We start from the raw sequence: 14752 nt of genomic DNA, 5'->3' as shown, positions 1-14752 counted from the left end.
AGTTTGGTCCTCACCACCTCCTCCCTTCCACCTCTGCCAGAAATGCTGATGCCCCTGTGGCAACTAGAGTGACCATTCAAGGGTCTTTGGAGGCCATGGTGGGAGGGCCTAGGTGCAAACTAGCAATTCCTCTCTGGAGCCCAGTTCTCCACACTGTGACACTGCCCATGACAGTTCACTTCCTCTGACCTGGCAGTGGAGGAGCTTGTCCACATTGACATGGAGATGCTTTTATTTCCTTCTTTTTTGACACCTAAGACCTGGCTCCCAGATCGTGGGGGCAAGTACCAGGGGTGGGGGGCAGTTTGTGTGGGATGTGGAATTCCCCCTCCCAAAGTGCACATCCTCTATTCTCTGGTGCTAGACAGCTCCCCACAAACCCTGCGGTGGAGACACCTAATGAGCGATGGTCATTCACTCACAGCCGGGAGGGAAGTACATACATACTTGGTGAATTTCTCCTTTCCTCTCTCTTCACATCACACACATTCACATTCAGATTCATACAGCCCACATAGACACACCACACAAATGTGCATCTCGTCTATGCACACCCACACCAGATATACATACCCTGTAAAAGCCCATACTCTCACTCACATTTCAAATATCACTTTACCATATTTGCACATGTGTGCACTCACACACACACCACAAATATACGTATATCCCAAAGGCACATCCTAGGCCACACATGCAGCTTCTTCGCAAGCAGACCCTGCTTTTTCTGGAGGCCCATGAAAGAAAAAGAACCTCGTACCACCCACTGCCAAGGCTGGAACATTGGGAAGAGGGCTGGAGACAGAGGGGAATCTAAAGAGATGCTTTAGGGAAAGAGATACTCTCTCTATACCTGGTGTGGGGAACTAAAACTTAATCGTCAGCCTGTACCCACCTCCTACCCCAACATGCCTTGGCCTCAGCCCCAGAAGTAGGGTGTTCTGTGAAGAGTGGCCAGGAGGCCGAGGGAGCAACCCTCAGCATCACTTTGTTCTTTATCTCCTGCTGCTGGCAGTGGGCCACAGTGCCTCAGGGAAATCAGACGGCTACAGGATGCCGCCACCAAGGCAGCGCTACGAGGATTGCAGCCCCAGACTCAAGATGCAGACAGCACAGCTGCCAGTGCATCAGGGGCCAGGGAAATCGAGAGGCCTGGGAGTGCCTCTGGAGCCAGGGAGGGGCTGGGAATCCAGGAGACAGCCGGATAGGAGGGAACTCCCCCGAGTGCAGCAGACTCAGTGCACGGGCTCTCCAGGCTGCCCATGACCTCCTGGGAAGGAACCCCCACCCAAGAGATCAACACACAAACAACAGACACACACACACACACACACACACACTCACACAGCACAGAGGTGGAGGATAGAGAGGGGCATTGGGAGACGACCAGGAATCCAGTCATACCACATGGGCACAAATTCTGGGGCTGGCACCAGGAGCCCACAGCCTGGTGAGCCCAGGAGAGCAAGATCAAAGATGCCCCCAGTCCCAACCCCTCAGAATCAAATCTTAGCACACCTCCCAGTCAGGAATCTAGGCAGTCAGAGCTGTGGAATGCGTTGGAGAGTTTATCCCCTTTCCCCAACTTCAGGGCAGTGCCTCCCTCATACTAAATTAATAAATCAAATCCAGATGCAAACCCAATCTGCCTGATGTCCTAGGAAATGCCCCAGCTTCACACACCAGCTGATCCCAGAAATAGCTCTGGCCCAGCAGGGCTGTCCTTGCTTGCTCCCTCCGTTCAGAAGCCATTATTTGCCCACCAGGAGTCTGAACAAAGACAGCACAGACTCTAGGGATGGGGAGGCCCCCTAGGAAGAGGCTGCAGGGAAGAGGAGGGTGAACTGGCTGACCCTTTGCAGTCCTTTTACCACATAAGACAGGTCTCCCCACCCCTGGTGCATCCCTGTCTCTAATTTTAAATAAATCAACCGAACACAATTGTCTAGATTTTTTTTTGTTTTGTAAAAAAAAAAAAGAAAAAGAAAAGATACCATGGCCAACTGGTAGGTCCCTAAGTCTCCTTCTATCCAGTCAAGCCAGAAAATGCCCAGGGGGTAAGGCAGTGTAGGGGAGGGAGGTGCAGGGGAAGGAGATGTGGGGAGGGAGGCAGAGCCACAGGGTGTGAGCCACTGAAGGATGGAGTCATCCTGGTGACTTCGTGGCTGTGACCACAAATGGGGGAAGAAGCAAGACCCCAGGCAAGTCCCTCACCCCCAGCACGCGGGTCCTCTTCTCCATCAGGCACATACAGTCCAACCATGCATTCTTTCCTCTGATCTTGACTGCTCAGAAATGAGCCCCACCTCCCCAACCCTCTGTCCTGCATGCCTTTCTCTTCCCTCCCCTATAGCGGGGTCTCAGCTGCCAGGCAACCAAGCAAATGGCACAATTCTCAATCCAAAAACCGAGATGGACCTGGGCTTGTCTCTGTAGGTCCTTCCGCCTGGAGGGACCTGGGAGAAAGAGAAGGGGAGCCTGGCAGGCCTGAGCTTTGGAAATGGGTCTGGGTCTCCTGACCTTTGAGCCATCTGCCACCCCACACCTTCCCTACGGCCTCTACCCTCTGACTAGATTGAGGGGAGGGACAGCTGTCAAGGTACATGTCTACTTTCCTCCTCTGATTCTGGGAATGGAACTTCTCTTCTTCCACAGGGTTGTGCTCATCTTATAGGAGGTGGCCCCAGATGCCCAAATCAGAGGAAGGCAGAATAAGAGCCCCCAGGGCTGAAAACTAGAGCTGGCATGTAGTATGTGGTCAATAAATGTTTTTAGATGGCTGAGTGGCTAGATGGCTGAATGAATGAATGAATCCAGGATCAATTTGGAAACACACCAGGGCTCCCCATTGCCACTCTCAGACCTCTTGGGCTATCTAAACCCAAAGAGGATACCCCTAGGCTCCAGCTCATCCCAAGGGCACACCCAAGCTCATAAACACACGCACACACACACACATACACACACACACCCAAGGGAAACTTCTGGGCTGGAGGCAGAGCCAGGACTCAGACTCAGGCTCCAGGTCAGTTCTGCAGCCTCCAGGGGAGAGAGTAGCAGGGGGCACTATGTCCCCTGCCCGCTGGCAGGGCTCACTCATGGAAGCTGTCAGCCAGCTGGTGGCAGTCCAGCTCCCCCTTCGGCTCCAGGCCCCCCGGAAGCTTCACTCCCGTCTTCCGATCCACACACCAGCATTTGCCGCGCTGTCCATCCAGGGCTGGGTGGCACTGCCAAGACAAGGATGTGAGAAGTCAATTCTCAGGCAGCTCACCCCAATGCCAGCCCAGCCCCCAAGTCAGACAGTTGCTCCAAGACGGCCTCTGAGGGAGGAGGCTCTTTCATGAGCACAGGTCCTCTGAGCTCTCGCAGTGGAGAGAACTTGGCCGAGAAGGAGAGGTCCAGAGAGTTTTGAAAGTCAGGGCTCTGAGAAGGCTCTGCAGCCCAACTGGAGGGCAGACCGGATCCATGGGGTTTAAAGGTACAGCTGGGTTTGAAAAGCTAGAGTTCAGATTGGAGACGTGTTGAGTGTGTGTTCTGATTGGGTTTGGACTTGAGGAATGGGATGTGGTTAGGAGCAGCATCCAAGTTGAAGTTAAGGTAAGATCAGGATAAGGGTTGCAGTAGAATTGAGAATTATGACTAAAACTTGAGTTGGGTTAGGCTTAGAGCCCAGGTCAAAAATGGAATTGGGATAAAGATAGAAGCTAAGGTCAGAACAACTAAAGCAGTTGGACTAAAGTTTGGGTCAAGATTAGACAGCAGGAGGAGAGAGTGCAGGGGGCAAAGGAGTATTTCAGAGTCAGATTTAGAGTTGGAGTGAAGGTTGTGTCAAGGGTCAGAATTGGTCTGGGGGAAAAGGGTCAAGTGTCAGAACTTTCAGTGGGACAATAATTGGGGGAAGAAAACACATAGAACGGTACAACACAATGAGTGAACCCTAATAAAGACTATAGACTTTAGTTAATAATAACGTATCAAGAGGCCAGCCTGGTGGCGTAGTGGTTAAGCACGTGTGCTCCACTTCGGCAGCCCAGAGTTCACAGGTCCAGATCCCCGAAACGGACCTACACACCGCTCATCAAGCCATGCTGTGGCAGCATCCCACATACAAAATACAGGAAATAGAGGAACAAAATAGAGGAAGATTCCTCTACAAAATAGAGGAAGATTGGCACAGATGTTAGCTCAGAGACAATCTTCCTCATCAAAAAAATAAACTAAAATAAAATAATAGTAATATGTATCAATATTAGTTCCTTAATCGTAACAAATGTACCACACTAATGCAAGATGTTAATAGGGGAAACTGGGGGTGGGAGGGTAGATGGGAACTCTGTATTTCCCGCTCAATTTTCTGTAAACCTAAAACTGCTCTAAAAAATAAAGTCTATTAATTTTTTTTAATGAGGAGAAAAAGGTTTTAAAAATTGAGACAAGGATAAAATTGGTGTTGGGATAAATGTTGGAGATAGGTTTGGCATTGGTTTTGGAGGGGCCCCCTCTGGTCCACTCATTGCACACCACCTCATAACCTCCTCATGCCATCCTGGCATGTACAGACCCAGGGGCAGCCCTTCTCCTCCTAGTTAGGCCTCTGCTGGCCGAGTGGCAACCTATTTTGTGGATATGCATGGAGTGGGAGTGTGTGCCTATGCCCACAAATAGCTGGGGAAAGAGATCTAGGTCAGGGATCCCCAGGCCACACCCAGCACGAGGCACCCCAGTGCCCTGCCTAGATATGCCACTCTTCCAAGTGGGTCCAACTCTGACTGGTCAGAGATGAGGCTGGAGCAGACCACCCTTGCTGCACATCCCAGCCTCCTGAGGGGCTCGTCAGAGGAACCTAGTTCCAAGGGCATGAGAGAGCATGGAGGTTACTACACTCATGTCTTCTCTCCTGCCCCCCTCTTTCCTAGGCTTCCACCCAAAGCTCCCGTCTCCAACTGTCAGATCTGGATTTACCTCCAACCTGGCTGAACCCCAGGTGGTCTGGCTGTTCAGCTTGAGGGAAGAGGCAAGCTGAGTTTCCTCCTCAGCTCCTCATGACCTAGCCCTTCCATTCCCAGATGAAATCTCAGACAGTCTGTGACAGAAAAGAACTACTCATAGGAATGGAGTAGGGGGAGTGAGAGTGTTGGGAGGCAGAGGTTGGCAGGAGTACTAGGTCTACATCAGATGGTGAATCCAGAGATGATGGAAATTGCCCTGGACAGGGAGGCAGGATAACCCACCTACCATTAATTCATTCTGTGACTTTGGGCTGGCCTTTACCCCTCCCTGGACCTCAGTCTCCTCATCTCCAAAATGAGTGAGTGGGCAAAATGAGCCGAGATTCTGAGGCTGGGGGAGGGTTTAGGGAGGGTCCAAGGGGTTAGGTTGGGGGGCCTCCCCCTTCCTGAGATCACCATCCTGGACCACCCTGTGGAGAGGCCAGGAATGCCCCTGGAGCTGAGGTCAGGGCAGAGCCAGCGGAGAGGGAGACCCACCTGCTTGGGATGGAAGTTCCCGTTGCGGTCACAGTTGGGAATGGGGATGATGTAGAGGTCCTCGTGGGTGCGACTTTGTGAGGCGGCCAGCCGTTCCAGGGCCCGGTGCAGCTCACTCTGGCAGGAGCCCTGGGGCTAGAGGGGAAGGATGAAACTGCTTAGCAGAAGGCAGAGCAGCAGGAGGACCAGGGCTGGGGGTCAGAGAAGGACTGAAGGCCTTGAAAGGAAGGTCAAGGCCTGGAGGCTGGGCAGGGCCAATGAGGTGAAGGGAGGGGCTTGGGTTCAGAAGACACTGGGGGCACAGTAAGGGACATTGAAGAGAGGATCTTAAGCCAGAGCTTTGAAAAAGGAGGGGTGTGAAGTGAAGGGACGTGGGGAAAGGGGCTGTGGAAACCTATGGAGAAGGATCGATGAAATCATACAATTAACAACCTGTAAGACCCAGGCACGGATCCGCCAGAACCACCCATCAGAAAGGACATTAGCCAGCCCCTAAAGCGGGGTCCCAAGGCCCCCTGCTATGGCCAGCATCAACCCTTTAGTTACTGAGAAGCTCTGGGGTAGGGAATCCATGACAAGGGCCAAGAAACATCAGGAGGCTTGGGGCAACTGTTATCTACCAACGAGTACAGAAGTATTTCAGTATTTAACAATCCCTTCAGCTGTACCAATGTACAGAACTGATGAGCAGGAAAGCAATTTCAAGGAAAGGAATGAGGACTCTCTGGGTCCTGATGACGCATACTAGATGCATCTTGCACACACTAGGCATCCAAAGAATGTTTGCCGAATGAACATAGTCCAGATCCGGTGTGGTGGCAGTGGTGGTGTTGTTGCCTATGCACATGCGCATCTGTAGGTCAGAGGTCCTCACCACAGGCCGGGCTTCCTCCCGGGGCACTCCGACGACCTTCATCTTGCCCCCACTGGTGCTCCGGTCTCGAATTTTGGCGAAGTGCTTCTGCAGGCACCTGCGGTCATGGGCGCTGCAGGGGCTGAAGCTGTTGTTGGGGTGGTCCCCCTCATCCTTGTCTGCAGTCAGGCCAAGATGGAGAGAGGTCAGCACTGGGAAAGGACAGGGCAGCACACCAACCCAGCCTCCCATCAGTTTGCTTCTTGGAGATTCTCCAGGCTGGCGCTGGGGAAGAGCAGGGGGCTTGGGGGGTGGCAAGAAATGAAAGAAGTACCCCAGTCTCCTCCCCACTCCCCTCGATCTCCTCCGGAGAATATTCCTCTTGAAGTCCTTGACTTGTCCTTCACCCCACCCAGTCCGGCCCTCAGCTGAGTCACCAGCTGCAGCTGCCCAGATGGCAGGAGGGTCCATCCCCTGGGCCCTGCAGGGAGGTCTAAGGCAGGCAGGGGCCGTCCACCGGATCTTGTCCCCCCTCCATTCAGCTCCTCCTACCATCCCCCTCTCCATCTGCTCTCTCTTCTTGTCTCTTTTCCTGCTTTTTTCAGCATCTGGCTGAGCCAGCCAGGGGATCCCCAGGGCTGTTGGCTCTGCTGACCCTCTTCCAAATGGCCAGAATCAAAGTTTCCATGAGTGATGAGAAATCTGGCCCAAAAGGCTCTCCCCATTGGCTGGACAGGAGAGAAGTGGGAGTGGGTGTGTATGCCTGCGTGTGAAAGTGTGTGTGTGACACTCTGTGTGGCCCCAGGACCAAGAGAACACCCTCACACATCCCTTCAGTCCCTCACCCCAATGTCTTCCATCCTTAGACTTCAGACCCCATCCAAAGTCCATTTCTGTTGCCCAGAGCCAGGGCACCGTGGATCTGGAGATGGGGATGGTGAGGTTGGACCCCCGCCCTCTCCCTGGGATCTCCTAAAGACTCTAACTGAAATCAAGAAAAATTCCATCCAGAAGTCCCAGAACCGAAACCACTGCTCCTCCTTCCAGGCAGCCAAAACCAGAACACAGGGCTGAGCTGGAGAAAGAGGCTACAAGACCTCTCCGCACATCAGAGTCACCTCTGAAATGCTCCAGCTTGGCAGCTCGCTACCGGCCTGAGTGCAAAGTCCCTGCCAGCATTCCAGATGTTGGCAGCCAGACAGAAGGTTACATCTGGTTTGCGTCAGGATTTTTTTTTTCCTGGGGAGTTAGCAGGTTCCTCCATGCATGGCAGCGGTCCCAGAGCTGCCTCTGGGTCAAATGGTATTTTTCTGCCTAGCCAAAGTTAGTTGGGGGTTTAGTTCTCCCTTTATTCTCCTAATTCCAGGGGATGTAGGGGGATGCATGTGCACAAAGGGAAACCAGGCAAGGAGAAATACAGACCCCCAGAAAGACTTTGTCAAGATTCCACACCAAAGGTTATTTATAAAATTGAGTCACCAAGGATGGGAAGAATTGTCACGGGTGCAGGGCTGACTTAGAAAAAAGAATCTAAGGGAAGGAATAAATGCAGCAGATAGATATAATCCATCCTCCTGCATATTTAACATCCCAGGAAGGACAGTCCAGAGGGGACTTCTGTCCAGAGATGACATCAAGTTCCTGAGGGTCAACCAAACAGAAGACACTATAGCAAGACCTCCCAGCTGATGTAGGCAGCCGAAGAAGGGGCAGATAAATTTCAGAAGACGAGGATTGTGCCAAGGGGGCCATAAGAAGAGGGACCCTGAGCCAGTTAGGAAACAGTAGAAAGATCTGGGATCCAGGCTCTTCCCTAAAGACCCCCCCAAGGAACCTTTCTGGCCAAAAAGGCCCAGGCTGACCAGTGACCCCTCCCCACATCAAGTCCACCTTGCACAAAGCCATGAGACTTGTGGATGGGGTCACAGTGTTTCAGGGGTATAGGCTGGAGGTGGGGAATGGAGAGAAAGAGGAAATGAAAGACCTAAAGGAATTAGAGCCAAGTGTCAGAACGACAGAGGCTGAGCTGAGATGTGAACAAAGGCACCACCATTTTACGTGGGAAAGGCTGGAAGGTCTTACAGGGACTCATTTGCCACAACCCATGACACTAACTTGGGGGCACCCTTTGAACTTGAAAAGGTTTCGTTGTCTTTCCTTTGAGTTTGCTTTATTTTTATGACCATACAGGAAAGCGTTACTTTGCACGGTGACACTAGCTCCTCTTGGTCACAGGCAGAATGTTCATAGGTTCGAGGAATAAGGAAGAGTTTTCTAATGAATGGGGCTGCCTCAGGAGATAGAGAGTTCCCCACCCTGGAGGTGTGGAGCATTGGGGTGGTAGAGGCCTCACGAATCTAGAGATCTGGAGTAGACGTTTGACTGCAAACATGCTTTCCAATGCTGAGATTCTATGACTAAAAGTTCACAAATGACTAACACTCAGGAGATTATTAATGGACATTTGGAATGTTTATCCCTTAACTTAAGAGGTACCATTCAGGAAGACAACTGGGTCCACTCCCTGAAATCTGAGGCTGCATGGGGCATAGGGCGAGCCTGGAAGCGTAGCTTATATGCTTGTGTTGGTCGTAACCCACATCACATAGAGCGGGTTATGTGGGGAAAACTGAGCAGGCAGCCTGCCTGGCCACCCCCTTCTTAGTTTTGCCCACAGCCTAGCACACTTACCCCTAGCTGGTGTATAAGCTTAGAGTAGAACACACCAGCCAGGGAGAGTAGCTCCTTACTTACTCTCATGGGGACATAGGTACACAGACTATGTCCATATCTGCTCGCTCAGACACAGACAGGCTGGGACTCAAGAATCACAAACATAAACAATCACATGTCCAGGCACACACTAGTTCGCGCGTGCACGCTGCACTCTGACCCTGCCCTGAGCAGAGACACAGACCCGGGGCAGGGCACACTCACTGCACCATGGCTTGTTGACTTTCCATTTAATCTGTAACTTTTCCTCGCCTGGCCTTGCTTAACTGGAGGACTGAGGACCCACTGCAGAATCCATCCATAGGCACTTGGTTTGGGAGGGTGAGGTCATAGCCTTGGGTCTCTGGAAAATGTTAACCTTCCCATCTCCAAAACTGGCTAAATACTTGCTACTTCCCTACTAGTGCAGCAGTTCCAGCCACCCGGTGCTGCTCACCCAAGTGGCTCCCTCTGGAAAAACCCCAATCCCTGTGGGTTCCCCTCTGAGCGGGAGCCGCAGTCAGACCTAGCCCCCTGAAAGTTCTGACCTCCTGACCTCGGAAAGGCTTGTTTGGGAGATGGGAGGGATAGACCAGGTCACCTCCTCACGCCCCTGCTTGGAACTAGGCCAACAACATCGAATCACAGTGGAAACCTTGGTCTTTGCTCCAGCAACAGAGAAAGGGAAGGCACCCAGAGAGAGAAGAGGCTTCACAGCTTTGGCATCACTGGTTGCAAAGTTCATAGTCAAAGCTAGAGGATTTCCTCTTTCTTGCTGCCTGATTTCACCCCCGTGATTTCTCCTTAACTCTAGCCCCTGCCCTCCTCAAGATACCCAGGGTGAGGCTGTGAGCTGCGTGGGCCCAGACACAGAAGTTTCAGCCACGATCTGGAGGGTCACTCATCTGCCTTGCAAGAAAAGCCTTTTCCTTCTTCCCCTGGACTCTGTCTAGAGAAGCGAAGACTCCCCGTGCTGGATACCAAGCCCTTTCTTTGAGGTCTGGCTCGAGGAGTGTCCCCCTCACTGTTGTGCCATGCTGCCGGCCTCAGATTAAAGAGCCAGAGAAGAAAAGCTGGCCTGTCCTTCCCATGTTTACAGCAGCAAAAGGTATCAAAGTCCACCCTACCTCTCTCAACTCCTCTGAATGTCCTCCCAGCTTTGCTCACTTGCCCTACTATCCCCCAAAGTCCCAGCATCAGAGGAGGATTTAAGCTTCAACTTAAATCCATTCAGCTTCTTCTTCATCACCATCCTCATCATCACTCCAATTTATTGAGCTCTTACTCCATGCCAGACACCCCAACCCTATGAGGCAGGTCCTATTGCCATCCCATTTCACAGATGAGGAAATGAAGTAAACTGGGTGGAGACGAAGGAGGAGAGACTTATATCAGCAGCTCCTATGTCTTTAGATGGAAAGACTCCTGATACCCGAGACACCAATAATTCTTGCTTTGCCAATACTAAAGGAAAAATGTTAAGCAGCCATGCTTCTCCTTCCCCCCTCCCCCAAGGCACAGAATTTCTGGGAAGGCCCTGTTCCCATGACATGACTAGATTCCCAGTACTGAAGTAAAGGGGACAATATTTGCTGCGTTGACTAAAAATTAACCCAGCCTGCATGTTCCCTAATCCTGTCCCAGAGGGACCCAGAGCACAGTTTAGGAACTCCCCAGTCCAAACACTGATCTTCCCACCGTCCCCTCCCCTAGATTCCATGAGTCGAGGGTCAAGACACTGATGCAGAATCGTGGACTTCTGACGCACACATCCCACCCCACCCCCACCTCTGGTGGCCTGAGTGGTGTTAATCCACATTTGCTGGCTCAGAAAGCTGGGACAGGAGGGCCATTGTGGGGGTGGGGGTGGGGGGTGGAAGTGGGAGACCTGCCCCAGGACAAATAGGAGGCAGCTGGACCGTAGCAGGCCAAGGGAAGGGGTATGCCAAGAAGCTGCCTTCCTCCAGTCACCTGCTGAAGCTCAGCCCCAAGAGGAAAAGGCAGAAAGAAGCGCCAGATACCCTCTGCCAATGTATTCCCCAGGCCAGAGGGCCCAAGCCTTGGGACCTAGGAGGGACAGTGGCCTATTGACAGTGGAAGAGAATAGCAGGGCTAGGGACCGAGCCCTGGCCATCTTGTTCCAACAGAGACCCTGCAGGGCTGCTGCACAACTCTGGGGGTGCGATTCACACGGAGCAATGTGGCCCAGGCCGTGGCAGGGGGTACTTCTGTGATGACTAGGAGGTGAGAGGCCATGGACACAGCTTGCCGAGTTGCTACCTAGTTTCCTCAGGGCCCTCCAGGCTTCTGCTTTCCCTCTCCAGATATCTGCATGCACTGCATGGGTGGAAGACAGGCAAGGAGGGAAGAGTGAGGTGCGTTGAGATCTGGGTTCTGTAATCCGAAGGGGACCCAAAGCCCCCTTTTGAGGCCGTTTGCAAGATGTCCACAGGACAATCATAAACTGTTCGTGCCATGCCCCTCAAAGGCCCCAGGGGATCAGATTTTCCTCCACTACAGGATGGGGTATTCCTACCCAGCCAGGGAAGAAGGAGTGCCCAAGACCCTCTGAGGGCTCTTCTGCCTCGTGTTCAAACTGGTGAGAGAGAAGGAAGCTACGAGCCATCCTAATCTGGTGCCAGATACTCACTGGCCAGTGCAGGACAGAGATACAAAGGGAAAGTGGTCCCGTTATACCCAGGGAGCCCAAGGGCTCAGCCCTCACGCCCAGTCTGGTCTAGTATCAGCACCTTCCTCTCCCACTGGCACTGGCATCTCTGCCCCAGGAGCAGTGACTTGGTCCCCCAGCACCCCCCTTCCCAGATGTGCTGGGTGCCAGGCTGGCATTTCTCCTAGAATGTTTTCTGCTGACCCATCTTTCACTGCCCAGGGGCAGGAAGGGCAGAGAGGCCTGAGGCCCAGACCCCTGGGGTCCACCTCCTTCCTGTTTTCCCTGCATCCTGCTCTCCTCCGGCTCACAAGCTGCAGAGGATTGAGGAAGTGGAGCGGTCTGGGACCCAGAGCAGGAAGCTTGGGGCTGGAGTCCCAGCATCCGGACTGCAACAATGGAAGCTTCAAGCACCAGGAAAAGAGACAGACACAGACAGAGGCACAGGGAGAGCAAAACAGAGTCAGAGAGGGAACAAAAAACAGAGGCAGAGATACAGAAAGGCAGACAGAGCGAGATTCCAAAGTAACAGAGAAAGACAGAAACAAAGAGAAAAAGTGACTGGGACACAGAGAGAAAGAGCAACAGAAAGCCTGAGATGAAAGTGAGAGAAGTAGGACAACAGAAAAAGGCACTAAGAGAGAAAGAGAAAGAAACTGATAATGGGCGGAAGATACTGAGGAAAGGAGAACTGGAGAACGTTGTTAGTGAAACTAGAGGTTGAGAGGTGCAGCAGGAAAGAACAAAAGAATAAGAGAAAGGAAAGAGACTAAGAAAGATTATAAGGAGAAACTGAGAGGTTCACTGAGAAAGGAAACAGAGAAAGTGTAAGAATGAGTTTAGGGCGAAGGGGCCTTCTAAAGCTCTTCTCTGGCTTCCTCTCTCTCTCCCTGCTTCTCTCCTCCCTATCCCACACCCGTTAGGCTTCTGCAGCTCTGGGCTGGGAGCCAAGATTTGCTTCTCTTCTGCCACCTCAAATGGCACCTGCCGGGAAGAAGTAGGGTGCCTGTGCACCAGGGCAGGGGGAGATGCCCAGGCCTGACAGAGAGACCCCTGTCTTCCCAACACCTCTCAAACAGCAAGGTGAGCTGGCCTGGGGCTTCGGGGAAGGGTAACTCTGATGCCCCTCAAGACAAAAGCTCCCCTTAATGTGCACATCCCACTCCACCCCATCTCAATGTCAAAAGCCCAAGCCCTGGCTTCTCAGACCTCTGGGATTTCACCTGTGGGCAGGGTGAGGTGAGGTCCCTGGATCAGGAACAGAAAGCACCCCCCAGCACCATCCCCATCCTCCAGTTATCTGGCCCTAGACTGCTCACTTGCAGGATGTGAGCTGGATCAGGTCACTTAATTTTACACTCTTGCACCAGCGGCCAGGACTACCATCAAGACCTCTCTTCCCAACTGGGCACCCTCGGGAGGTTTGAGATGGACGGATGGGACAGAGTCCTTCTTGATGGTGGCAACAGGCTGCTAGGGACTCCATAGCAGTTTCTTTGGCTGAGCCTGTCCCATGCCAGTCGGGCCCTGCCTTCTCCTCAACTCACAAGGGAATTTCAAGGGCCTTCCAGGCCAGCCTGAATGATAAAGGGCCTTCTGGGAGGGGAGCACACCAGGGAGGGCGTGCAAGGGCAGGGGCACCTTACCAGAGGGTTGCAGACTTTCCTGGATGGCTTCGATCTCCGCCAGCTCCATGCACACGCCTTGACCGTGCATCAGCGTGTGCAGGGGCTTCTCCACCCCCCGGGGCGGGTAACAGCGCAGGCCCGAGCCGCAGCGTTGGGTGTACACCCCGCAGGGCATCCCCTTGCCTAGGGCGCAAGTGGCGCAACAGCCGCAGCCGGGCTCCCGCACCAGCTCCTCGCAGCCCACGGGGGGGCGGCAGCGCGCCAGCTTCTCCTCGGAGCAGGGCGGGCAGTGGATGGCTTCGTCCCCCAGGCTCGGCCCGGGCCCGGAGGCCAACAGCAGCGCGGCCACGAGGCAGAGGGGCAGCATGACCGGGAGAGAAAGGGGCGCGGGCGCGGGGCGCGGGGGGGGGAGCGCGGGCGCGCAGGCTGGCAGCAGGGGGCACACGGCGGCAGCGCCCGGCGTGCCTGGAGGACCCGACCCAGAGGGCGCGGGGAGACGGGGCGGCCCGCTGACGGACAGGGATGGAGCCAGGGAAGTTAGCAAGCGGGCTGGAGGGGAGCGAGCCTGGCCGCCGAGGCGCTGCGCCGCATCCTCGGCCCGGCCCAGGCGGCGGGCGGCGGCGGGGCAGGGGGCTGAGCGGCTGCCCGGGACCGGCTCCCCGGGACTTTATACCGGCCCCTGGCCACACCCCCAGCGCCTTCCCAGAGGTGGGGGGGCGAGGGGGGGCGAGGGGGAGGGGGAGAGGGAGAGGCGGCCGTTAGGGGGAGGGGGCGCTGTCCTGAGTCGCCGCCGCTATAACATCTGAAAGTCCTTTTCTGCCCAAGAAGGAAGCGGCGCAGTTTGGAAGCTGTGGCAGGCGCAGAGAGCGCCTCTGAACCGGAGCCTGGGAGCAGAGAGAAGGGAAAGGGAAAGCGAAGGCGCTGCTCCTTGGCCCCCTCTCCTGACCTTGGAGGATTCTTCCCCGACCCCTCCAAGGCGGCCTGCAGTCCCACCACTGAGAGCGCGACCTTCTAGCTCGGACTCCTGACTCCGCGGATTCAATCTCCCTGCCAGAGTCCTTTCCCACCCCAGTACTTCCAGTCTCAACCGCTGGAGACCAAGTTGGGTGGGGTGGGGAAAGGGGTACAGGCACCCAAGGAGGGGCCCAGAAGGGCCTGATGGCCCTAAGACTTTAGTAGGCTCTCTTCCCACTTGCCCTTTCCAACCTCCCCCTGCCCCTTGTCTCCCCAGGGCTCATTTGAGTCCTGGTCCACGCTGCCTGCCCCAGGATGAAATCAACCCAACTCCTGCGGAGGGAGGTGCCAAGCCTCTTCCTCCTTCCTGGATGTTTGCGTCTTCTACCCAGACCCACTCCCAGAGGGAGATTTGCTGGGGAGATTGCCACTCTCAGTGTGCAAATTGTGC

At 54.1% G+C, this 14752-nt stretch overlaps 1 protein-coding gene across 1 annotated transcript; it reads right to left on the bottom strand.

The window, feature by feature from the left end:
- Positions 1-1936: 1936 nt before the first annotated feature.
- On the bottom strand, positions 1937-13988 carry IGFBP4 (insulin like growth factor binding protein 4). Its single transcript, XM_004434528.3, has 4 exons — positions 13366-13988; positions 6361-6518; positions 5487-5621; positions 1937-3227 (listed from the first exon to the last, which is right to left on the bottom strand). Exons 1-4 carry the CDS (start codon positions 13712-13714, stop codon positions 3093-3095), a joined length of 777 nt encoding a protein of 258 aa, XP_004434585.1. The 5' UTR covers positions 13715-13988; the 3' UTR covers positions 1937-3092.
- Positions 13989-14752: the final 764 nt, after the last annotated feature.

This window comes from Ceratotherium simum, chromosome 16 (assembly GCF_057802395.1).
Source record: "Ceratotherium simum simum isolate JZ-2026a chromosome 16, ASM5780239v1, whole genome shotgun sequence".
Lineage (NCBI taxonomy): Eukaryota > Metazoa > Chordata > Mammalia > Perissodactyla > Rhinocerotidae > Ceratotherium > Ceratotherium simum.
The sequence above is the reverse complement of the archived record's forward strand: the minus strand, read 5'-3'. Positions and strand labels throughout refer to the sequence as shown.

Coding starts and splice junctions, on each gene's coding strand:
- IGFBP4 (XM_004434528.3), bottom strand. CDS start 13,714: ATGCTGCCCCTCTGCCTCGTGGCCGCGCTGCTGTTGGCCTCCGGGCCC. Junction 6,519..13,365: donor GGAAAGTCTGCAACCCTCTG/GTAAGGTGCCCC, acceptor GCCTGACTGCAG/ACAAGGATGAGGGGGACCAC. Junction 5,622..6,360: donor GGGAGGAAGCCCGGCCTGTG/GTGAGGACCTCT, acceptor CTTCCCCTCTAG/CCCCAGGGCTCCTGCCAGAG.